The sequence below is a fragment of the Heloderma suspectum genome, chromosome 1 (genome assembly GCF_057233095.1).
Source record: "Heloderma suspectum isolate Gila_16-S chromosome 1, 16-S_ref, whole genome shotgun sequence".
Lineage (NCBI taxonomy): Eukaryota > Metazoa > Chordata > Lepidosauria > Squamata > Helodermatidae > Heloderma > Heloderma suspectum.
In genome coordinates, this window is record NC_139458.1 from 190,074,096 (window position 1) to 190,099,232 (window position 25,137).

General features: G+C 46.8%; 2 protein-coding genes across 2 annotated transcripts; both read left to right on the top strand.

Annotated features, from left to right (window-relative positions):
- The first annotated feature begins 4,690 nt into the window (after nt 1–4,690).
- HOXD13 (homeobox D13) lies at nt 4,691–7,207 on the top strand. The gene is made up of 2 exons (XM_084829789.1): nt 4,691–5,486; nt 6,957–7,207. Exons 1-2 carry the CDS (start codon nt 4,691–4,693, stop codon nt 7,205–7,207), a joined length of 1,047 nt encoding a protein of 348 aa, XP_084685915.1.
- Nucleotides 7,208–18,639: 11,432 nt separating this feature from the next.
- On the top strand, nt 18,640–20,166 carry HOXD12 (homeobox D12). The gene is made up of 2 exons (XM_084829799.1): nt 18,640–19,257; nt 19,928–20,166. The coding sequence occupies exons 1-2, from the start codon at nt 18,654–18,656 to the stop codon at nt 20,164–20,166; spliced, it is 843 nt and encodes a 280-aa protein (XP_084685925.1). The 5' UTR covers nt 18,640–18,653.
- Nucleotides 20,167–25,137: the final 4,971 nt, after the last annotated feature.

Sequence of the window (25,137 nt, forward strand, 5' to 3'; positions counted from 1 at the left end):
TACTTCAGCGTGAGAGTTGTGAATTGGATTAGAACTAAAGCACAACAAGCAAGCAAACATATAATAGGTAGTAGGAGAAACCAATAGAAATATTGCCAACGGGTTTTTTCTTCCCCCGCTCTCTCTCTCTTCGCGCTCCTTTGACCGCCACTCAGTATTAAAAAGCAGTTTCTCCTATCAAAAGTCCGCACTTTTTTACCAAAAAAAAAAAAAAATGCTGTCATTTTCCACAGTAGGATAAGGCATCGGACTGGGCAGAGGGCGGATTCCCCAACTACACCGATTTGTGGAATAAGCAGGATGACCTGTGTAAGTGGCGATAAATTCATCCTGAATGTATTCAAGAAATCTTATTGGACTTCACTGAAACTAACTACTCCGTATTTAAGACGCGAGTGATCGAAATAAAGAAGATACTTTTCATAAAGAAGAGAACTGGGTGCAAATGCGGGGGCGCGGGGTTTCAACCAGCCGTTACAGGCGAGGTTATCTGGCCAGAGATTTGTTAAGTGCGCTTATAACAGGCTGCGTTCCCATGGTCAGTTTTTGGGTAAACTGGTCAGTTTAAATGGAAACCATTTCAAACTTGCGTTATTTCCAGGACTTGTGTTTTAAAAGAGATAAAGGCAGGGAAGAAATTGGCTGGGATGAGTTAGAAAAAAATTCAAATAGCATTTAATTAGGAAATGATTTGCATAACTATTAGATTAGGTCACATATTCGGGGCGGGGGGGGGGAGAAATGTGACTTGTTCTTCTAGAAGAAATTATCTCAACTTTTTCTCCCCCCACCCCACCCCAGCTTTGCAGGAAGCCCCTCTCAGTCGGTTCCCTGGGTGCCCAGACCAGATGCAGCTGAGAAACTGTTTATTCTGATGTTGGCCGCGCCATTTGTAAATGGAAAATGTAATGTAGAGATGATGTCAGCTGTACACACATTGACTAAATGCCAATGGGGAGAGAGAGGAAAATAATTCCGAAAACGTGCTGTTGTGAATCAAAGGGTTCCAGGGGTGTGCCCCTCCCCCGCGCACTTTCAAAGTGGACAGTCTGGTTAGAGAAGTTTGTTTTGGGAGAATGCCTCTCTCATTCTCGCCCCCTTTCTTGGGTTGCTTAAATCCATAGGGTCATCATGACCTGCCCTTCTTATTCCATGTAGCAACGACTGGTGAATCAGTCCCGAGACGGGGCTGATCTGGAAAGCCTCAACTGAAGTCGGAGCGCAGGTTTCGCGCACATTTGAAAGGCAGCCGAGTGTTTTTTCTACCTTAGAAAGCTCGTTTGCCTTGTGAGCTCATTATTTTGATTCCCATTCGCAGTATCCTGTCCCAGGCCAGTCCCGCATTTCTAGACACCTCACAAAAATGGCCTCATTATCACCCAACGAAAACTGCTGATCTCAAGCCCTCTTCGAGTGTAGCGGGCACTGTCCGGCAACGGGAGACTCCAGCACATGGTGGAAAGCTTGCAGACCATCGCTGGCAACTTGCGATGATAGTAGCCAAAAAAAGCAAAGAAACGGGGCGCTGAAGAGGATGAATCGAAATGAGAAGGCGCGATCCAGCCACAGTTCAGCACTTTTGAGCCCTACTGATTTCAAAGGAAGAGTATTCATGAGGGCTGGAGGGAGCACTCCCAAGGGTGCGGATTGCATCTTTTAAGGCCTGACTTTGTCTGGATCGCCCTCATAGCACGAAATCGTCTTTCTTACTCACACTTCTGGGGAGGAATGGATGTAGGTTACACAAACACCTTGATCCCATAACGCATAAATCCAAGTAAGCATTTGCAGGGTTGCAGCTTGAATGCGTGGGTATGGAAACAGTATTCTGTTCTGATATTTGTATTACTATTACAGGAATATCTCCGAATGTGAAAGGTTTCCAAACGGTGTGCAATTAAGTGAAAAGAAAAGAAAAGATGGAATTCAGCTGAGTAGAAGAAAGAATAATCCTCCTCCCCCCTCCTTTACTGATGCCCTTAGTAACCACTTCCTAATTACCGATTGGTTTACACGTCCTGGAAACAAATAGGAACTGGGTTAAGAGAGGAGCGAACTGCGTGACCTTTGTCAGTTTCACTCACTGGCCTGCTCAGTTGATTAGGGACGATTGGTAGTAAGTTAAGTAAGCGATCAAGGCAAATGAACGTGAACTTGTGTTTGTTGCCGGCCTCTTGCTGTTGTCGTTATTGGCACTGCTTTGTCATTCCTCACTCTGTTCTAAGAAACTGCCAAGTGTTATTAGGAAGACGACAAACCACTAAGAAAAGACCTGCTATTATCCGGGAGGCAGGGTTTTGTTTTGTTTTTGTGTTTTGCTACCGTTTCGTCCCCCAGGACTGAGAAGGCCCGGCTGAAAGTTTCTCCTGTTGCGCAGCGACACCGCAGCACCCTCGGTACGAGTTCCATTTGGATCCGAAATCGAACCGGATATTAATCTCCTAGCAGGGAAGCACCCCCGCCCCCATCTTTTCTCAGTCCCCTTAAGTGTCTCAGCCTGCCTGCTTGGATTTATCACGCCTCTTTCCCAGTTAGAGGGAGAGGAATCATATCTGTATCATCGCAGTGGTTTTAAAGACTTTATAAAGGACTTGGCCGTGTAGATAGAGAAAATAGAATGTTTTTACACACACACACACACACACACACACACATTCTGGGATTCTTTCTTTCAGTTTTATGTCCAGCTGTTAACTACTAAAGTGAAAAAGTCCATACATCAGAGGAAATATGAATATACAAAAAGTTTTCTCCGAATCTAGGCACTTCTCTTCAAGTCCCAATTTCAATACCCTGGCGTTTCTCTGCTTCGAAGGATGTCCCAGCGATACCAGGGAAACTCGCCACCTAGGAAATGGACGTAGGATCTCCTCTAAAAGGTGGCGAACTCCGGTTCCAGGCCAGACCGAACTTGCTCGAGGGTTGAACTCACTGGGAGATAGCCGCGAGATAGGGTCACATTGCATGACTACAATCTGGAGCAATCAATGGGACCAGCAGCCCGATGGGGGGGGGGGCAAGTCCCATGGGGGATTATAGCCTTTCTTTCTGAGGAAATACAGTTAGGATGGAAGTATAACCCCTTTTGATTTTAAAGAGCCCTTGCTCGCTTACGCAGCTGAAATAAACTGCAAAGTCTAGCAGTGAAATGTCTGAAATGTCACCTCTGAAATGTCGCACGGATTTGTTCTACCTTTTCAGAGCACCAAAGTCTATGCGCCAATATGAAGGTTTGCCACATGCTAGAATATTCACCCGTCCGAAAGCGAGGCAGAACAAACTGCCCGGCTCGGTAGAGCGACCTTAAGTGGAAAACCAAAGGAAGTTATTTGGGGAGGGGGCGGACGCATGAATCGCGGCACTGATGGCTAATACTTAGGCCAGAGGTATATCTTCTATTACATGGGTCTGCGTGCCTGCATTAATTATGACAGCAGTGTTCCATAGAGATTTGGGTGAACGGAGATGGGGGATACCACCTCTTCTCACTCACGTTCACATTCTTAACCGTTAACTTCTGCTCTAGCCCGAAGGTTCATGACTTGAAAGTAATTAGTGAAACCAGGAAGCGTTGGCAAAAATAAATAAAATCACTGGGGCTTCCTTCGGTGTGTAAATGGGGACAAAGCATAGAATGGACAACTTAGATGGTTGTGCACCCGTGTATGAGGGAAAGGGAGGCTTCGGGACCTCTAGAGCTGACGCCACATGGAATTGTTTCCGTCCAAGTCTCAGAGCTTGGACTAGGACGACGGGGCTGTGATTTCCGATTATCGCGTGGCCCGATGAGAAACCACCTGGAGCTGCACGAGCGTAACAAAAGCGTCCAGAGGAAGCTCAAAGGAAGCTGCAGGGTTTTCTCTCCTGTCTCAATTTCCTTCTTATCAATATATTCTCTCTTCCTTTTTCCCTGTCACTTTTTTTTTTGGGGGGGGGGAGGTCTGTTTGCCTTGCAGAAGAACCACCAGTTCTTCTGAGGTGGTACGCAGGGCTGAAAGGTGAAGCGCGTATGTTTGCGCGTGTGCGTGGACGCGCGCGCGCGCCCCCGCCTGTATATAGGGTCCAAAACTGAAGTGTTTGGGGTCGGCTTCTTTCATTTCTTCCTACGATCTGGTTCGAAATGTATGTCACTCCCTCGGTCCGAGCTTTTCAGAGAGAGGTGGGGGAGGGGCGTATATATTTATATCTTCCTATTTCCCCCTCCCTCTTTTTCAAAATTTCTTTAAAAAAAAAAAAATCCAAAACTTGTGCAACTCTGTCGGAATAGTCTCGTAGAGCTACGTAGGAAATAAAGTTGAGAGGGGGAGGGAAGCGAGGCGGGCAAGAGTCTCTCTCTCTCTCTCTCTCTCTCTCTCTCTCGCTGGCTCAGTTTCCCGGTGGCCGGGTCAGGGTCACGTGGGCGGCGGCGGCCAATGCGGGCCCCGGCTGGGCTCCCTGCGAAGCCAGGCGCCTCTCGCCCCCCACCCCCTCCCGCCACCCCTCCCGGCGTGGCCTTGGTTTTTATAAACCATCCCGGGCGCCCGGAGAGGGAGGCCGCCGCCAGTCAAGCCCGCCGCCCGGCCCGCCGCCCCTTCGGTCTGCACGCCATGAGCGCCTGTGGGCCGCCGCTGGGCCACGCCGGGGCGGAGGAAGGCCGGCAGCAGCGCCAGCAGCAGCAGCGCCAGCGCCGGGGCTCCGTGGAGCGGGAAGCATGAGCCGAGCAGCGGGCGGCTGGGAGATGGAGGCGCTGCGGGGAGGAGACGGCGGCGGCGGCGGCGGCGGAGCGGCAGGCGGCGGCGGCGGGCAGTGCCGCAGCTTTCTGTCCCCGCCGGTCTTCGGGGCGGCGCCGTCGGGCCGCCCTGCAAGCTCGACGGCCGCGGGCTTCGCCTACGAGCGCTCGGGCTCCGCGGCGGCCGCGGGGGCCCGCTCTTCCTCGTCGTCGTCCGAGGCGGCCCCCTCCAAGGACTGCTCCGCCGCCGCCGCTGGAGGCAGCGGCGGCGGCCCCCCGACGGCGCCGCCCTCGGCCACCGCCGCGGCCGCCGCGGCCGCCGCGCTGGGCTACCACCCGGGCTACCACCCTTTCGGTAATGGCTACTACAGCTGCCGCATGGCGCACGGCGTGGGGCTGCAGCAGAACGCGGCGCTCAAGGCCTCGCCGCACGCCGCCTTCCCCGTGGAGAAGTACATGGACGTGGCCAGCCTGGCGAGCACCAGCGTACCCTCCGGCAGCGATGTCTCCTCGCGGGCCAAGGAGGTCTCCTTCTACCAGGGCTACGCCGCGGCCGCCGCCGGCCCCTACCAGCACGTGCCCGCCGGCTACCTGGACGTGGTGTCCACCTTCGGCTCGGCGGCGGCCGCGGCGGCCGCGGCCGGCGAGCCCCGGCACGAGACCTACATCTCCATGGAGGGCTACCAGTCGTGGACTCTAGCCAATGGCTGGAACGGCCAGGTGTACTGCGCCAAAGACCAGGCCCAGGGCTCCCACTTCTGGAAGTCGTCCTTCCCAGGTACGCACCGGCCAGGTGGCGACCACCACCACGAGGAGAAGGAGGAGGTCAACTGGACAGGAAGCGGACATTTGGGCGAAGGAGCTGCCCACTTAAACCACAAGGGGGGGGGAGGGGAGTTCCTCCAGCTGGTTAGATCCATACATCCCAGACCTGCCAGGACTCGGAGAATGGGCTGCCATGTTTTGCCCTGCTTTGGAATAAGACACCCAGACCCTGAAATGCTCAAGGTGAAAAGAAGCCCCATAGAAAGCCATGGGGCTTGCTTACACCTTGAACGGTCCCTGTCGGGTCTTTGCTCTTGGGGCTCTAGTCCTCAGCGCCCTTGTTCTGCAACCCTTCACTCCGCCCTATTACTAGTGAAAGAACCTTCTTCTTTCAAGCCAGAGTGCTTAATATTTCCCGCTGGGGCTGCCGTCCTAAAGCGACGCTAACCAGGCGGGAAGTTCCACTCAGCTCCCGGCAAGGCCGCTTTACCATCGGCTGCCTGGTAGAGAGGTTCCATCGAATTCTGTGGGACTTAATTCTGCATAACCTGTCGAGGTGTAATCAGGTCCCCCTACCCACCCACCCCCACCCGCAAATCAGGCTGCGTTCATCAAACACGAGCATCTCTCAAGTCCTCGAAAGGCATCCAGCCCTCATTGCTTTGGCATGAGCTTACTTCCCAGAAAGGTCCTAGACACCTTTACTAGCAAGTAAGATCCACTCAAATACAAGCAGCGTATTTATGAGCAGAGTTGGCCAGGATCTCAGCTCCGCAGCCCGATCCTACGCATGTTTCCTCTGAAGTTGTGAGATGGGGGAGGGGATTCGCTCCAAAGAAAATATCCCCACTGCTGCCTTCTTTCCTTTCAAGTTACGTCTGCTGGAAGCAATCGGAGGAACGTAAACTTCAGAGGAACAGAGCCGAGGATCAGGTTGCCTGCTTTAATGAAGGGAGGCCTCTCCGAAGCTTGTTGTGATTGTTTTATTATTGTTTGCTGTTCCAAAGTTGCCCCAGAGCGCTCGCGCCCCCGAGAGCGCTGAATACCCCAACTTGCCCATCGCAAACCACATGCAAGTCACCCTAGGCAGACTCCCGCAGAGATTACACAAGTGTAGGTCGGAAGCCGAGGTGCACCATCTACATTCATTCCAGTAATTTGCAGCACAATCCTAGGCACGTCTACTCAGAAGTAAGCCCCATTGAATTCCATGGGATTTACTCCCGGGTAAGTGTGTATAGGACTGCAGCCTTATTTTCTTTGGAACAATATGCAAAGGAGAAGGCAGGGCAAATAATAATAATAATAATGTCCCGTCTTTTGGAAACTTTACAGAGAGCTTTGGCTATTTGGAGGTACAGAAATTGAATGAATATATGAATAGTCCTGAACTGATGCCGCTTATTCCAAAAGGCCTTTAGCTAAGGTTGAAGAGAGCCGTGTCATCAAATGCTAACTTGCCACTTCATGTCTTTTGCCGTAGGGGACGTTGCACTAAACCAGCCGGACATGTGTGTCTACCGGCGTGGGCGAAAGAAACGAGTGCCTTACACAAAACTGCAACTGAAGGAACTGGAGAGTGAATACGCCGTTAACAAATTCATAAACAAAGACAAGCGGCGAAGGATATCTGCGGCCACTAACCTCTCTGAGAGACAAGTCACGATTTGGTTTCAGAATCGCAGAGTCAAAGACAAGAAAATAGTCTCCAAGCTGAAGGACAATGTCTCCTGATCGGGGCCCAAGTCTGTTGGGAATATATATTCATTACAAGCCATTCACTATCAGCTCAAAAGACGTTTGGAAAGACTTGAAACATATTTAATATTTTCCCCTCACCCTTCTAGTAAGGGGCGAAATTTTGTGAAGTGCTTTTAGCAAAGGTTCGCAATTTCTTCTTGGATTTAATGGAATACTGCCGGTTTTAACTTCCTTCCTTTCTTTTTTTTTTTTCTTTTTTTTTAAATATTATCTTTCCTTGTATTTTGGTAGGTTCTCTCCCCCTCCCCCTCCCCAACCAGGCCTATATACTGTGGAGCTGTTAGTGGTCATGAACTTCTTAAAACTACAAACTATACTAAGAATAAAGGTGCTAAAATGAGATGGGATTTTGTGTGTGTGTGTGTGTGTGTGTACACCCACCAGAGAGCTCCTGCGAGAGACACACACACACACACACACACACTTGTATCAACAAACTCCTGAATTTGGTAATGTATCCGAAGACAATAATTTGTACAATGTAGCTGTGACGATGACGTCATTGCCCAGGTAAATGAAGTCGGGGCTGCAACTGACCTCTTACTCAGTAAGATTTGCTGTAATGTGAAATACTTTGAAAATGAGTCACTTCTCCTGCAACCTCCTCCAAAACTGCTTCCACTTTGATTAATTCTGAATTAGTGGTTCCAGTTTTTGAGGCCTGCCCTTCTAGTCTTAAACACAGTGCCTTACAGTGCGATCCTATAAATGTCTACTCAGAAGTAAATCCTGCTGAGTTCATTAAGGCTCACTCTCAGGTAAGTGGGTATAAGAGCACAGCTACAGTCTTATACACACTTACTTGGGAGTAAGTCCTACTGAACTCAATGACACTTCTGAACAAACATGATCAGGGTTGCGCTGTTAGAAGCAAGCTCTATTGAAATAAGTATGACTTACTCCCATGTAAACATGTTCTGAGTCAGGTTGTCTACTTACAAGTAACTCCTATTTTATTTTACTTTACTTCATTGTTAGTGCTATTTGAGGTTGGAATTGGGTTGCCTGCATTCCACATCTTGCTCCTACGAGTAATCTCTTGCTTCATGTACTGTTTAAGAGATTCATTTCTCTGCAGTAGAGATTAAAGACATGATCTGGCCAAAAATTAACTCTGTGTTCCCTGAATCCTGTGCACGTTTACTGGCAATTAGATCCCACTGAGTTCAGTGTGACTTACCCCCAAATAAGTGTGCACTGGATTGGAGTTAAGAGCATCCTGGAATCTGTATTGGAGTCGTGGGGGTTTACAAGAGCTTCATTTTGGCTGGATCCCGCCTCCGGGGTTTTTGTTGTTCTACCACACAGGATAGACAGCATCAGGTTGACACTTTGGTGCATTCACAAGCTCTTTTTCCGGATTGTTGTACTGAGAGCTGGGACGCCTCATGAATCAGCAGCCTAGTACGAAAAACCACAGTGGCCTGGTGGACTGCAGGGGTTTAAAGCCGACTGTGCCTGTATGTTTAGTTGTATAAAGGTGTGTATAAATCGATGTGTATTTTTGTATAAGTATTGGGCACCCTGTTGTTCTTTTGTCTCCCCAGCGATCACAAATGCCTTCATTAACCCTTTCTGGCATTGGGGGGTAGGGGACAGAACAAAAAACACCTCTGGCCGAAGGCGTGAACATTGTTGATAGCTTTCGTTACTAAATGAAACGGGTGTTGGTGAAAGAAGCAATAAATGCCAAAGACGTCCCACTTTAACTACCCCAAGAGTTTGCTGTTTTATTTCCGCGCCCTTCTATAATGTTAGTGTGCATGTTATTCAGTAAGAATTAAAACACCCACGCCCCATTGAAGACAATGGCAAGAGATCTGTTCCAGGGAAATAGCAACTTCGTTTTGTTGTAGCAGATTCAACAAAGCCTCTTCTGGCTACAAGGTAAAGACTAAGGGTAGCATCCAGAGTTAGTCCTAGGTAGGGTAGACCCATTGAAATGAATGGGACTTCAGTTAGTCATGACTTCAGTGGGTTTTTTCTATGCAGGACTAACACTGCAATCCTATACCCACTTACTGGGAATAAGCCCTATTGAACTCAATGGGACTTACGTCTGAATAGACATGTATAGGTTTGTGCTATAAAGCTGGAATCCTATACACATTTAAGCCCCACTTAATTCAAAGGGATTTACTTCTCAGTAGACATGCGTGCAATCCTACACATGTTTATTCAAAAGTGTGTCCCACTGAGTTCCCAAGTAAGCTGGACACGTTTATAATTGCATGTTTGAGGGCCAGGGAGAGTACCCTCGATTGGGTAGATGCAAAAGGTATTTTGTGGCATTTAATCTGAATCCCAACTACTTACTTTGTTCTCACCTCCTCAGGTCACTGCTTTGAGTACGAAACTTGCATGCAACGAACTTGCATGCAACTTTTTGTCGTGATTCTCTGAGACTTCTAAAAACTGCCTCTTTTTCTTTACTCTTTATTTATCATGATACCCATTGACGGCCAGTTCTGCTGAAGAAAACACACAGGGTGTGATCCAGCTAAAGCAAATGTAATTGATTCAAATAGGCGAGATATAATCATATGCTTAGGACTACCATTCTTTGCACTCTTGTTTGGCCAGTAAACTCCATGGAGTCCAAGTATAAGTGTCAAGCATCAGGCTCTGCCCATAAAATCAATGGGACAAAAGTACTTAACTTGGTCTTATTTATTCCGTTCGCACAAAATATTCTCTCACCCTCACGTGCAAATTCTTGTTTAACTGTTAACTTTTCTTTTCCTTTTTCCCTTTTTACTTTCATCTCTGTTTGTCAAAAAGCTTGATCTTACAAGGTGTTAACGATTCCTCCCCCCACCCCCCATTACTTCTAAGCAGCCTCGAATAAAGCATTTATTTTGAAGGACAAGAATTGAATTAAATGTCCTGTATAAGTAAAGTTCTGTATATGTAAGAGTCATCTTAAAAAAAAAAAGCTGTTTTTTATCATAGGAGGGCTTTTAGAAGGCATGAAGAGTAATGTATATATGAAGTGAAAAGTTCGTAAAGAGTTCAACTCAGAGACAAGGTAAATCTATTTCAAGGGAGGAAGCTGCGAAGGATTTTTCTTTCAGCCTTCCATTTATGTTGAGATTTTGATGACTCAGATCATATACAAAGCACATGAAATGCGAGTATTACATATCAAACACCCTGTTCCTGAATTTTAATCCATTACAATTTTCAGTTGTTGGAGGAATTCCAAGATCATTGAGAATCCACAGTGTCTATGTGTTCTTGTTCTTTCTTCCCTGTGGATCTGTTGGAATAGATGTAATATCTCTCCCAATATTTCAGGGGTGGGAAATGACCACCACGCACTTTTATGCAGCCTTCTCTTCCTTTTCTCCCTAGATTTGAAAGCCTACTTTTCAGTTTAAAAGCAGACACATATACAAGGATTGAATGGTAGGTTCCAGGATGGCCTGAATGGACAAATGTATAATAATAATAATTTGCAGAAAGGTAAACATACAGATTGGCCTGATATGAGGTGTTTTTTTTCCCTGAAAAAATCACACTGTAAATAGCATAAGAATGTTTTATTATACTTTAAACATATAATACTAAATGTTACAACAATAGAAAATAATATAGGGCAGATACAGCCTCAGTTAAGCACAGAGAGCTTTGGCTATTGGGTGGTATAGAAATGAAATGAATAAATAAATAAATAAATAGCACTTCAAAGACAACTAAGTAGGACTTTGCATGGATCGTGTCCATATCAGGTAGTAGTGGTGGTGGTAAGGGTAACCATTGGTAGTGAAAGTTAAATATGGCAGAACTTTTTCTTTCCCTGCCTCCTCCTTTGCTTGTCTAACACTGCCCCCCCTTTTTTACATTCTAAGCCCCCAGCTTTTAACAAAACAAACCTTCCTAACGTTTTCAAATGGGAAAAAAAAAACTCCTGTGGATTCAGCTTTAGTGATGCCTGGCTCTTATTTTTTATTATTTTATTTTATCCAGACGTCATTTGTTCTAGCCAGTTTTCCTTCCTCCATCTAGGTCCTAGTCACAATTACGTGGAAAGAAGCTCCGCCAAAGCCAAGGGAACTTACTTTCACACAAGTCTGCTGGGTGCTAAACTGACTTTCCCCCTCGCTACTTGGGTGCGGGTGGGGCAGGCCTATGACTGAAACAGGAACGGTCGCTGCGGCCCTAAAATCGCCTACTCAAGAATCATCCTGCACCAGTCTTCGGGACGACTCCCGAGTAAACAGACGGCACCAACCTTTGCCTTCTGCTGCGAAAGTAAGGAGGGACCTCTGGGGAGTGAACTTTGAACTGGCTGCTGAATCAACATCCTAGAAGAGGCTCGTGCACCCGACTCGTCTTTCCTCGTAACTGAACCCAAAGTGTAGAAAACGCCGGGTTTAATTATAAGAACAGCAGGAGAGGGAGCGGGAGCGCGCACCAACGGGTTAAATCGAGCCCCTATATGAACGGTGTAGAAAGCCTAGGGCCCCTTCCGAATAGACGACGCTGCAGCTGGAGAGGGACGTGTAACCGCAGCCCATACCACGCTTACTCCACGGCAATTCCTTTGGCTTGAATAAGATCACAGGTGGACTAAGCCTTAAAGAGCAAAGCGGATGCGTTGAGGCCAACGAGAGGAGGGCGCCGCGAAAGTCCACCATCTTTCTTCGGTTCTTTGACCACACCGGCACCATTTCCAGATCCTTGAAAGCTGGCTCAGCTCGTATTATTCGGGAATATGGCGTTTTGTGTTAAGTGCCTGGGCCGTTAGCACCTCGCCACCCCCAAAAAAGTTCCTGAAATGCTTGGTAGTTATCAACGGCGTCGGGGAATACGCTGGGGCGCGATTACACAAAGGCGGCCATCGTAGTTGAGGGTCGCTCCGGCTTTCTCCTAGCAGCAGAGAGAGAGAGGCTGCGCAATGCGTAGATCAATACTGCCATCTGCTGGAAAAACCGCACCTCAGACCTTGGAGCCGCGGAGAAATCCCCGCCGCAACATTCCAGAAATGCATTCATTTAATGAACAACTTTTATCTTGTAATTGAAAGGATATGTCAATAAAGGGAAAGGGTAAAGATCTATTCATGTGGAATGTTCGCTCTTTGTTTCCTCTTGGAACCATATTTTAAAAGACAGTATTAATAAACACTCTTAACACCCAATTATGAGAATCTTTAATCTAAAGCAAGCCCCGCAGAAACCACCAAAGCTTTTAGGCACCCGGAGAAATTTGGAGAGGAATGAGATGGTTACAGATGATCTGGCCACGATCCTAAGCAGATTTGTTTTCATTGGAAAGTAAACTGGCTTTCTTCACATGCATGGTGTTTACGTTGAGAGTTCCAGCCTAATTCTCTAATCTGGGTTTGCACATTTTGCTGCTGTTTCCAACTATACTTAATGTTTCAGTATTGTCGATGGCCCAAAAGTGGTTCAAATAACTCCTTAGGCTTTCCTCATAAACAGTCCCAACAGTGAGTCCCATTGAACATACTTTTGAGTAGACTTGTATAGGATTGTATGGTCAATCTTTCTTTCTTTCTTTCTTACATTTTTTTTTAAAAATCTGAGTTCTTAACTAAAAGTTTATTGAAACTTTAAGGCTTATGCTTTTGTAGGCCCATAAAAAGATAGTTGGAAGAGTGAGTCACTTATCTTCCTGATAAGTGAGTCCATTGTGTACTGAAAATTTTCGTTTTATTTATTTAATATATGTTGATACCACCCAAAAGCCGAAGTTCGAGCTACTCACACGTACACACACACACAAGGAAGAAAAGAAAGGAAAGGAAAGGAAAGGAATGGAAAAGAAAAGAAAATCTCTCCTTCTCTCCTCCTATGTCTTAGGCACCCACTATCTGTCCACTGAACTTGGAACCTAATTAATTAATATGGAACAAGGCACGCTGATAGCACTGGGAAGTATTTTCACATGAACATATCTGAGACCATACCTCAGGATTGACAGCCAGAGCCTAAACATGGGTAATGGGATCTAAACCCTACTGAATGGGACGTACTCACTAGTACACGTTTCCAACTGCAGCCTAAGGTTGAAATCCTAGGGAGTAAGGTCCTCCGAAGTCAGGGGACTTATTTCTCAGAAAATATGCACCGGATTGTACTGCACATCCGTGATTCAATGCCCTATGATTTGGAAATGAGTGACATAAAAAGCAAGGTGATTTCTTTCCTGGTAGCTATAAGAACCTCTGTCCAGCTATGCAAGCTTGCCAGTCATACAGGACTCTTCATAAGGCAGAACCGGAACTTGCCATTTCTCAGCTGCCAAGAGCAGGATCTATTCGTACTCACTTCTGATGCACCTCCACCCCACCCCCACCATCAGATCTCTTTCCTTCCTTCCCCACACTCTGCACACGTCTGTGTGTGTGTGTGTGTGAGAGAGAGAGAGAGGGGGGATGCAATCCTACTCGCATTTACTTGTGAGTAATACCAGTTACTGGGGAACACTAGCGCGGGGGCTGCTCTTGAGCGCATGTCCTGCTATGGGCTCTGCAGAGGCACCTGGCTGGCCATTATGTGACCAGAATGCTGGACTAGGGAGGCCTTTGGTCTGATCTAACATGTGATCCAGCATTCTGAGTGAACGTGTTTAGTACTCCAGTGTTAATGTGGAATAGTACAGTATATATTCCTGTTCTCCGAGTTTTCAACCGTGGCGGAAGTAATCGGTCCTGAATTAGAGTTCTCTTCTGCCAAAGGATTCATCAGTATTTTTTATAGAAAATCTCCTCAGAATTCTGAAGTCTCATTGATTTCAATGGGAGGATATCTTAATGGGGATTCTTAGGGAAGTGCTCAACTTTGCTTCAATCTGTCCCCAAATCTTCAACAAACGCATCAGCTATAAAGTTGGCCGGCTGTTCATTAATTCTGATTAGCTTAAAGTTTATGCTTTAAGCAAGGATGTGTTGTCGAAGCATAAGACGGGTGTCTGCGTGCACATGCATCCCTAGAATCTTAATTTCACAGCTAAGCAACATGGGCCATTTATTGTTGGGAAAGCATCTTAAATGCACTTCAGGGGTCCATAAAGCCATGGACACCTGACACTTCTTGGCAGGAAGGGGCACTGATGTGAACTACATTTGCAGACCTATCCAATACATGTCTACTCAGAAGCAAGTCCTCCTGATTGCGATAGGAAATGTAAATGTGCGTGGCAGGAAAGCCCAAGGCTGCAATGTTTTGAGAAGCCCTGTTGAATACATTCGGATTTACTTCTGAGGAACCATGCACGGAATTGGGCTGTGAATGTGCTAATCCTTTGAAATATGTCACATTGCATAAAGTGGGATTTACTCCAAGTATGCATGCAAAATAACAACTGCTCCAACACCATCGGGCTGTAGGATTTAAAGATCTATAGTACTTTCCTATCGAGGCACAGAGAATATGACTTGTCACAGAACAATTTCTTTTAAACCGCGCAATATTAATAAGTGGGCGTAGTAGAAGCCGGTGTCAGAAACTTTTCCTGACCGTTCGGTGAAACCTGCTGGAGAAAGGCAAAGGCCCGACTTAATAAGGGACTCTCAATTGGTAGACATAAGTCAAACAATAATAATTAAACCTAGTGGTGAGCAATATCCTCCGGCGGTGCTTGTGTGGTCCCCAGGATCATGTGGAGAATAATGATTTAAAGATTTCTTTCAAAGCCAAGAGATTTTTTTTGTTTGTTTTGTTGTTCCTCGCAGGGAACATTGGGCGGGGGACAGGGTCGGGAAGCGTTGCCATTAAAGAGAAAAGGGCCCGCGTCTCCGATTGCCAAGATGAAAACCCAAGACTGCGAAACACAAGGAAGGAGGAGAATGAAACCTTCGATGTTCACCATATTAGGTCATTTCGAATGTCACCCGGATGCAGGCTCTCTCCTGCCTCAGCCTGGAAAGGAGACCGAGGCTGCAATCCTGTACACACTTTCCCGGGAGTAATCACTATTGAATACAGTGGCCTTTGTTGTTGTTGTTCAGTCGTTCAGTCGTGTCCGACTCTTCGTGACCCCCTGGACCATAACACGCCAGGCCTTCCTGTCCTGCGCTCTCTCCCGGAGCGTGCTCAAGTTCATATTCATTGCATCGGTGATGCTATCTAGCCATCTCAACCTCTGCCGTCCCCTTCTCCTTTTGCCCTCAGTCTTTCCCAGCATCAGGGTCTTTTCCAGAGAGTTTTCTCTTCGCATTAGGTGGCCAAAATATTGGAGCTTCAGTATCTGTCCTTCCAATGAGCAGTCAGGGTTGATTTCCTTTAGGATGGACTGATCTGACCTCCTTGCAGTCCAGGGGACTCGTAAGAGTCTTCTCCAGCTCCACAGTGGCGTTTATTTCTGAGTAAATATGAATGGGATCGCGGTGCGAATGTACTGAGTGTTTGAAATGCGTAACACCGGCGGGAGGGATGGCTGCATCTCAGCCGATGTTACTCCAACAAATCGAGGCGGACAGCAGAACTGCGGGTAGCGCGGTGAGCAGATTCGCTGGCCTGGCCAAATGATTTTGAAGCCGATGTTAATCCTTGAGCAGGGACCACCCCAGCTCATTGCGGTGGCCGAGGCCAACCAAATAACTATGTGCAATTCGTTAATAGGGCCCGAAAAGTGTTGCGTCTGCCTCAAGAAACGGAAGACCCTGGCTCCCCCGTCCTCCCATCGCAGAGATTTCGGTTTAGAATCCGTTCACACGCCCCGCCGAACAGACCCCACGAAGCCCCAAGCGCTGGAATCTTCTTTTCTACGGTCCCATTGAGTCCAGTGGCACTGGGTGGCGGCAAGGTTGTTTATACTCAGGTCTTTTGAGGGCAGTCTCCTCGTCCCACAGCTCAGCACCCTGAAATGTAAACGCGAAGAGCCTGGTGCCAAAGGCGGTTGCAAGCGGCTCGCCGAGGATTTAAGAAGCTGTCCAAAGCAAACCTCGTCTGTGTTAAGGAGCCAGTCACAAGACAAGCTTCTCTTTTTTGATTTCTAAAGACGTGTTATTGTCATTGGTACGATCATCTGTATTCTGATGATCTCTGCTTAAAAACGCTAATTAATAAGGCATTGAGGCCAGTTGAGTAAAATTGTCCTTCCAGCACCAGCTTGGGTGCAGTCCATAAAATCATTAACCATGCAATCCTACACGTGTCTACTCAGAAGTAAACACCATTCAGTTCAATACGTCTTACTCCCAGGTAAGTGTGCATAGGATTGGAGCCTTAATATACTTCAGGAGTGTGACTTGAGGCTGGGCAGACAGTGAGAAAGAGAGAAATGTTCTGCCTTTTTCAAGACTTTGGCAAGAAAGTTTCTCCCCCACACACACAATTTTTATTGGCTTTGTCCGCAAAAGAAAACCAGTCCAAAGGTTCTTTCCATCTCCCCGCTGACTAGACAGGATTTACTAATTCTGGGGGTGGGATTGCCATGGAAATTAGTTAAGTCAATTAGGGGGTCATTACTGAAGGCTCGCGATAGCCGTTGTTAACCGTCCTCAGACCCATTTGCCAAACCTTTTAAGCTTTTCCTGGATACTAGTATTAAGTCGCTTTCAAAACAAGTAGGCCCCGATCTTGACGGAAATCGCCCCGCTACTGGCCTTGTCTTTTGGATGCTACGGCTGCAATCCTAGACACCCACTTACCTGGGTGCAAACGCCACTGAAAATAGTGGGACTTACTTCTGAGTAGACACAGATAGCGAGGCGCCCGCTTTCTCATCTACAAACTAGCTGCAACGAAACCGAGGCACGGCGCCTCCAAGTAAATCCCACTTTTATCTATACACGACGCATGGAAATTTGGTGTGTAGGTTTCAAAGGGAGTTTGCGCTTGTGAGCCTGGATGTGTGTTTCAGTAAAATAATTTTCTGGGAACTGATTTTTAAAGGGAGATTTGGAAGGGCTTAAAAAATTAATAAAGCACATCGAATTTGTTGTAAAGAATGATGCCCAATGAGTCAGGCAAAACGACCATACATCACTTTTAATGGAAGTCCTGGAAGAAAGAGGCGAAAAGTTGCAATTGTAAGTAGGGAGGCATCTCCAAGTTATGGTGCGATCCTATAGTGTCTACTCCGCAGTGAGTCCCATTAAGTTCAATGGAACTTACTCCTAGATAACATGAGTATAGGGACTGAAGTTAATGTATAAAGAAATGTGTTAGGATTTGTAATCTCCATCTACCTTGTCCCTAAGTAGGTAGGAATATGTTCCATTCAAATAAGTAGAACTTATTTCCACCTAATATGTACAGAATCGGGATGATTGTCTATAGACAATAGACAGATAGGTGGACAGAGTATTTGCATGCATGGGGAATGCTGATAGTATGCATTTCTGTGTGTTATACATTCGAGATATATGTAATACATACATTGCAAGATATGCAAACTATAAAAAGTGTTAATTCTCATGCCGGATCTACCACATAAGAACTGTTGAAATAGCGTTTGTCCTTGAGCACAGGTAGAACCTGCGGTCCTCCACACACTTACCTGGGAGAGAGCCCCTTTAAAGTCCCTATATCTCACTTTTGCAAAAACATGCATGAGGTCGCACTCCACGTTTATGTTTACACCAATACATTTGAGTCAAGTTCAAATCTTCACTGATCCAGACTGCCATTAATTCCCCTGACTTGCTGGACAAATAGAGATGCGCAATTCTGCTTATTGCACAACTCACAATAAATGGCGATGCAGAATTCTGCTTACTGCGCATCTCAAACAGAGGTGTGAGCACAAATCATACAGCAATCTCCTTGCCTGTGTGACACGACCCCATTTCTGTGCATATTACTGGCACAAATTTTATACAATGTTCGTATTATCCTTACCCCTTGTATATACATTCGTGTGTGTGTACTACTGGGGGGCGGGGGCGTCATACGTACATGCACACAGGCTTTTTTATACCGCCCAGTAGCCGAAGCTCTCTTTCTATATAGCTCTTTCTCTCTCTATAGGCCTGCAGATCACTAGGACTTAACTAACTCTTGGAAGAATTAAGGATCACGAGGGAAGCCATGATGGAGGCAGAAATGTAGAACCAATCTTAATCGACTCTGACAAGGGAGGGAGCAGGAAACGGCTCTGCAGGTTGAAGTCTTCAAATGGGGGGAGAGGAGGGGGGTCTTCTAAAACTTTGCCACCAGGGCATTCCCCGTCCAGTTGCCCTCGGTGTTCCGTGACTAGAGACTATCCCTTTCTCTCCCCCTCCTCTTCTTCCTCCTCCTCCTCTTGCTGTATGCGCTGGGTCTCCCTCCGTATTTCGAGAAGTTCTCCTTCTAGCTGGGCTGGAGACGACGGCGGCGCTGCTGGAAATGCCGGCCTTTGAAGAACGGGCGGCGGGCAAAGGAGCCGGCCTCGTCCGGGCGACTCAGGCGCCTGGGCTCGATTCCCGCTCGTAATGCAGGACCGACGTGAAGCCCCTCGGCTGGAGATGTGCGATCGGAGCCTCTGTCGGCCCGGTTACGTGGGCTCCCTCTTGAACTTGCCCTCGGCCGCGACGGACTCCTTTTACTTCCCCACCCTGCGGGCGAACGGCAGCCCTCGGCTGGCGGCCTCTTTGGCGGGCCTCCCCTACCCGAGGAGCTCCCTGGCCTGGCCTTGCGCCCCGTCCTGCCCGGCTCAGCCGGCGGCCAGCCACGCGTTCAGCGGCTCCTCGCAGCCTCCGCCTTACCTCGCGGCAGCGGGCTCCCTTCCCAGCAGCAGCAGCAACGGGCCCTTGGAGGGCCACCCCACGCACTACGCCCACGAAGCCGCTTCCAAGCCGGATGAGCGAGGCCGGCAGCGGCAGAGCAGCCGGGAGGCCGCCCTGGGCGACGAGCCCGGCGGGATGACGCCGACGCTGCTGCCGCCTCGGACCAAAGCGCTCAAGTGCGAGCCGAGGAGGCGCTCGCCAGGCGCGCCCTCAACTGCCCCCTTGGACGCGGATCCTGGCGGCGCCCGGGGCTTTAAGGAGGATCTGAAGCTCGCCGTCAACTTGAACCTGACACTGCCGCCCGCGGCAGCCCCGCTCAGCCTCAGAGCTTCCCTGCAGGACGGTATGCCTTAGAGCTGTGTGCGCCCTCGAGCCAATCAGCCCCAAGCCCGGGCTTCTGACAGACGCCAGGAAGACTCCCCCGAACCCTTTCCACGGGATCCAGGCTGCAGGCTCGCCAAAGAGTAAGCCCCGGACACGCTCAGCGGGACTTGCCTCCGCGGAAAGAGCTTTCAGACGGGCCGCGTGTCCTGCTGATTTCATGGGGGCTCGCTTCGAAGGCAGCCTTCCCCAACCTGCGGCCCTCCAGATGTTTTGGAGGACAACTCCCATCATTCTCAATCCTTGGCCATGCTGGCTGGGGCTGGTGGGAGTCGTAGCCCGTAACACCTGGAGAGCGCCAGACTGTTCCAAAGAAATAAGGCTTAGATCCCCGCCCCACCATCCGATCCCTTATATGTTTAGTGGGGAGAAAGTCCCGCTGGGATTTGCTCCTAAAGGAAGCGCGTTTAGGGGTCGCGGCGGATCACCCAACTGGGCTAACTTGGGTCACACGCCTTGATCGTCTTCCTAATCCACTTTCCCAAACTAGGCTGCCTCCCTCCCCGCAACCCCTTCCCCTGGCCGAAAGCGGCTCCTTCGGGGCTTGCTCGTGGCTCCCTGAACCCACCCAAGAGCAGCGGAAGGCCAGCTCTGTCCAAAGCAAAACAACAGTCTCGCCGTGTCTGTTGCAGGTTTGCCTTGGTGCCCTACGCAAGGGAGATCGAGGAAGAAACGGAAGCCTTACACGAAACAACAGATCGCCGAACTGGAAAGCGAATTTCTCCTCAGTGAGTTTATTAATAGGCAGAAGAGGAAAGAATTGTCCAACAGACTGAATCTGAGCGACCAACAAGTGAAGATTTGGTTCCAGAACCGACGGATGAAAAAGAAACGGGCGGTGATGCGGGACCAGGCGCTCTCCCTCTACTAAGAGACACCGCCCGAGGGAGGGAAGGGGCTGCGGGGCTGGGGGGCTTTTCCTCCTTTTTAATCATGAACTTGCATCTGTATGTCTGGATTGCAAAGGGGCAACAACAAAAGCTGGATTCCAGGGGAAAGCTCAGGCACAGTCTGGCGGGGGAGTTCTGAAAGGGGTCCAGTCCGAACGATCAGATTTCCCTCATAAACCTTCTGGGGCTTTGTCAATGGGGAAGACGCTTCCTTCTTGGCTGAAGGGGTAGGAAAATAAGACTCGGAGAAATAACGCTCCAGTCCTATACACACCCACCTGGGAGTAAGCCCCATTGAACTCAGTGGAGCGTACTTCTGAGTAGACATGTACAGGATTGACTTCGATTTTTTGCTCTTTATCATCCGCTTTCTATCCCGCCTTTGGTCTTCAGGAGAAAAGGCGCTCAGCTGCCTCGAACTGTCTAGAAATATCCATTTGCAAAAGGATTGTGTGTGTGACACGGGTTTGATGGGAGATGCCCTAAGATCGTGCCATTGCCACTTAATCCTTATTTGTGTCCAGTCCGTTTGCAGTTGTCTCCGTGTGTGTCCGTGTCAGTGTCCGTGTGTATGTGTGTGTGTGTGTGATGTAGTTAACAACAACAAGGTTAAGACAAAAAAGAATCTTAAAGACTAACACATTTATTTTGGCATAATCTTTCGTGGACTATATAGTCCACTTCATCAGATTCATTTGATGTAGTGGACTGTAGTCCATGGAAGATTATAAAATAAATGAGTTCGATGTTAAGGTGCCACAAGACTCTTGTTTTTTTCTGCTGCGAGACACTAACATGACTATCCAAAAAAAAAAAAAAAAACCCAAGAACGAAAAGAAAAGAAAGATAGTGGGGACCAAACTTCTTTTTTTAAACGTTTCACAAATAAAATGTATTTTAAAAAATAACAGTGTCTTAGTTTATTTATATTTTTTAAATCTGCCTTCATTTCAGAGAAGGTACATGACCTTTCATTCAAGGTTTGGCTTTAATCTGCCTCCATTACTTCTCAAGGGCACCCAAGAGTTTTCGCAGCCTTGCCTGTGTCTTCAGTATGAGCATGACCCCCTGCGATTGATTTTCAGTTGCTCCAACGAATCTCCCTTCTAGAGACTTAAGGGTTGTGCCTTAAAACGGGGGGGGGGGGAGAGAGAGAGAGAGAGAAGTAGAAGGAATAGAAGGTATCTCTTCAGTAGAGAGTGGCTGTAGAAAAGCCTTCCCCAACCCGGAGCTCTCCAGATGTGCTGGAACACACTCCACAACCCCCGTGCTGCCTGGGGGATAATGGAAGTTGCAGTCCCTGAACGGTGGCCAATATTTATTTTTAAAATAAATAAATTAAATAAGTACATCTGGAGGGCAATAGGTTGGGGAAGGCTGGTGCAGAAGATGGAGAAGACTCTGGGACTTTCTCCCAGCACTCAGTGGAAGCAGAACCTCTCACTAGTCAACCCTATGTTTGTCTGCGCAGAAGCAAGAAGCCCCTTTGAATGGAAAACGCGCTTGGGTTTTGGCTGCTGCGATCCAGCCCGATCCCCGGACTATTATCTGTCACACCAATGCCCTGGCGTTGAAGCTGAGTGGCATCCATGGAACCTACGAGTAGATCTTTCGAAGATGGGGATCGGAAATGCGCTGGACGGGGTGTGGGGTGGGTGAAGGCCCTTTGCCTCGTGGGACCCGTTGAGGGGGGTCTTTGTCCCCTTGTTAACTACGAACTTCTTTTCCACTCCTGCCTCTGGAATCTGTCCCCAAAAGAGGCCCACGTGAGGGCTTTTTGGGTTTCCCACTGCCCGCAGCTGCGTTCAAAACGGAAGGAGCCTCTGGCAGAAGTAAATTGGGGGGGGGCAGTAAAGGACATCTCTATGTGCCTCCCGCCATTCTTGACAAGGAAGAAGCCTCCAAAAAAGAGGCCTTTTCCTTCGAGTCCAAGTGCAGGAGGCTCTTGTCTCTTTCTCTTGTAAGGAGGACACTAAAAGCTCCCTGATTGTTGTGTTGTGTCTGTGCGTGGCGTGCCTTCCATTGAACAGCCGCCCCCTCACCGCCAAACGCGAATCCAATCTCCTCTCCTCCACCGACCCACACCCCGCTGACTGCCAAGGGGGTCCCGCCGTTTGTTTCTCTGCAAATCGCCTCTAGCTTTCATTGCTGCCCTTGGCTCTGCGCTCCCTCTCCTCTGTTTCCAGCCTTCCCTCGTGTTTAGCTTGACTTTGGCCTTGCCCAAACGCAAATTAAAGGACGAATGGCACAAAAAGACCAAGGGCGCGACTGAGTCGAACGTCCTCTAGTTTCACGGTCGCCTCTCTCTGCAAATCCCCACCGCCACCTCCAAGTGAACAGCTTAAAACACCATTGGCCAAGAATCTAGTTGGGGATGCCTTTCGTTTGCATCTTTACTCTAGGCACACAGAAACCAACCAGGATTCATAGCAACGGGGTTCTGGTGGATATTCGTATTCCTTTCATAAACTTGTAGACAACTCTGTATCATTTTCTAAGAGAGAGAAGCACAACGATAAGATTTTTTACAAAGCAAATACCCCTAATCAAAACTAGCTTTCTCGTTAAGGAGAAATTAAGATGTTGAGCCATATGATTTCATCCCCAGCCCTACAGTGTTCAAATAAGCATTTGTTCAAGAATTATTTTGATCTCATCTGCTCCTAAAATGGGAAATTGTCATCATAACCTATGAAAACTGAGAAATTAGAATGGAGCTTTTGTTTAATCTCTGAATGGTGAGCGTTAATGGCAACACTGGCTTTAATTTTACATTTTAAATCCAAGTCAAGAGGTTTCTCAAATATGGTTTTGTGATGATGTTATTTAAATGTCATTTAACTGTAAATTATTATTATATAATAATGCTAATTTACAGTTAAATAACATATTATCACACAACCATATCTGAGAAACCTCTTGAGTTGGATTTAAAATGAAATAATAATAATTTCAAACATGAAAACTATTTCTATATTTTAAGGAAGAATTATAGCATTCAGACTATAAAAGTTCAGTTTGTTGCCTTAAAAATGAGTATCTAAAAATCCAATTATTCTAACCCAAAAAAATGAGTCTTAATGTAAACAATAACCATTTTTAAAAGACGTGAAAGTGGCTGGAGATAATCACTTAAGAGATCAGCTTTTTATTTCTTGTCATCATTATATGATATATATATATTTCATGATTCTTCAAAATATTTTTTTTAAAAACTAGGCTTGGAAGGTGATGGATATATTTTTCAAGGATAAGGCAGAAGTAACATGTAAAAAAGCAGACTAGTTTTGTTTCCATTCTCTATTATAAAATTTTATCTTCCATAATTAAGGACACACACTAATAAAAGGTAATAACAAGGAATCTTGGGACACTTTAAAGACTAACATATTTAACCAAGGGTGTAATATAAAAAAAATAGGTGGAAACTAGTAAATAAATCTTCAAAAGTTAGTTTGAATTTATTAAAACAATACAAACAAAACAAATTTTATTTCATATTAAGATTCTTCTCCATAACATCAGCAAACAATTTATCTATCAAATAATATTTATGTCCAAAAGTGAACAGCAAAAAGAAAAAGCCTGGTTTTATATCTCTTCTTCATCCCCCCCTTACTATTTTACCTTCTCTTTTGCTGATTTTTTTCAAGTGTTCAGTTATTTGGTTTTGCAATATTAAAGCATGCCAGTTGAAAATGAAGAAATGGCAATGCATTATTTATTAAGTTCAATTACTGTGCAATTGTGAATTATTGCGGACTTACAGTTTCATCACTGTGAAAAGAAATAGAATGAGAGGGGTGGGAAGGAGGGAGAACCTATAGCTAGTATATACATATAGTCACTACATTGTAGTGTATCTGTGTGTGTGTAAACTATGTTAGCAAATGAACAGTCTTTATGTGTTCAAAAATTCGATAATTTTAAGGGGTTCAAACATACAATACATACAGAGGCAGGTAAACTGTTGTACATATATAGTTGTTTTCGATAACTGTACTGCCACGAATGCTACTCGTCTCTGATACTACTCATCTCTTAGTGTAGTCTCTTGGTATAACTACTATAGGTAGACTAAATCAAATGTAATTGTAGTTAGATAAAAGATAATAAGGGGTAGGTTGGAGGTAACCTGGAGATCAAGATAGACATATACAGATTATATATAGAGAGAGACAGAGACAGAGACAGAGACAGAGAAAGGTCAGCCTCTCCACTATATTTGGAATGGTTATGGTTATTCTGTAACTGTGAACAAAAACGAAACGTTTTAACAAAATATACACAACTATTCTGTGGAATGCCATACATACACACATTTGAATCCATATATCTGCACATCTGCATATATATGTGGATGCTGTCCACACACGTTTGGAACCCATGGCAATCCTCCTCTCCCCCCCCCCCCATTAATTTTGAATACTTTTGCACTCAGTTTCTATAGCAAATATATTTATTTGGGAGTAAGTCCTCTTACAGCTCGATCTAATGCATGTATACTCAGATGTAAGACCCATTATAGTCAATAGGGCTTCCTCCCAGGTGCCAAGGATGCATTGGAACTTGACCCTGAGTTTAATTTGCGTAGCTTCACCTCCGCTTTCTCCGTGAATCTCCGCATACGTGATGCCCAAACGTTAAGATGTTCGCTATAATATAGAAAGAAAGACGGGTGTAAGCCGATGTTGCTACAAAATGACTCTCATCGATGCTCCTGAGTGAGTGAGTGAGTGAGTGAGTGTGTGTGTGTGTGTGAGAGAGAGAGAGAGAGAGAGAGCCCTCTGTGTGTCTATAAAGTGCTTTCTTTCTCTCTCGCTCTCTCACACAGTCTCTCTCACACAAAAACACGCCCAGCCATGATCGCACGGCTTCATTAGGGACACACACACATGTACACACATCTTCTTCCTGGAGTCAATCCCAAATGCGCATTTTGTTGGCGTCGG

Bases quoted from the DNA above. Each gene is read 5' to 3' on its own strand.
- HOXD13 (XM_084829789.1), top strand. From the start codon at position 4,691: ATGAGCCGAGCAGCGGGCGGCTGGGAGATGGAGGCGCTGCGGGGAGGA. The intron at 5,487-6,956 runs GTACGCACCGGC...CTTTTGCCGTAG, and splicing joins CTGGAAGTCGTCCTTCCCAG to GGGACGTTGCACTAAACCAG.
- HOXD12 (XM_084829799.1), top strand. From the start codon at position 18,654: ATGTGCGATCGGAGCCTCTGTCGGCCCGGTTACGTGGGCTCCCTCTTG. The intron at 19,258-19,927 runs GTATGCCTTAGA...TGTCTGTTGCAG, and splicing joins CAGAGCTTCCCTGCAGGACG to GTTTGCCTTGGTGCCCTACG.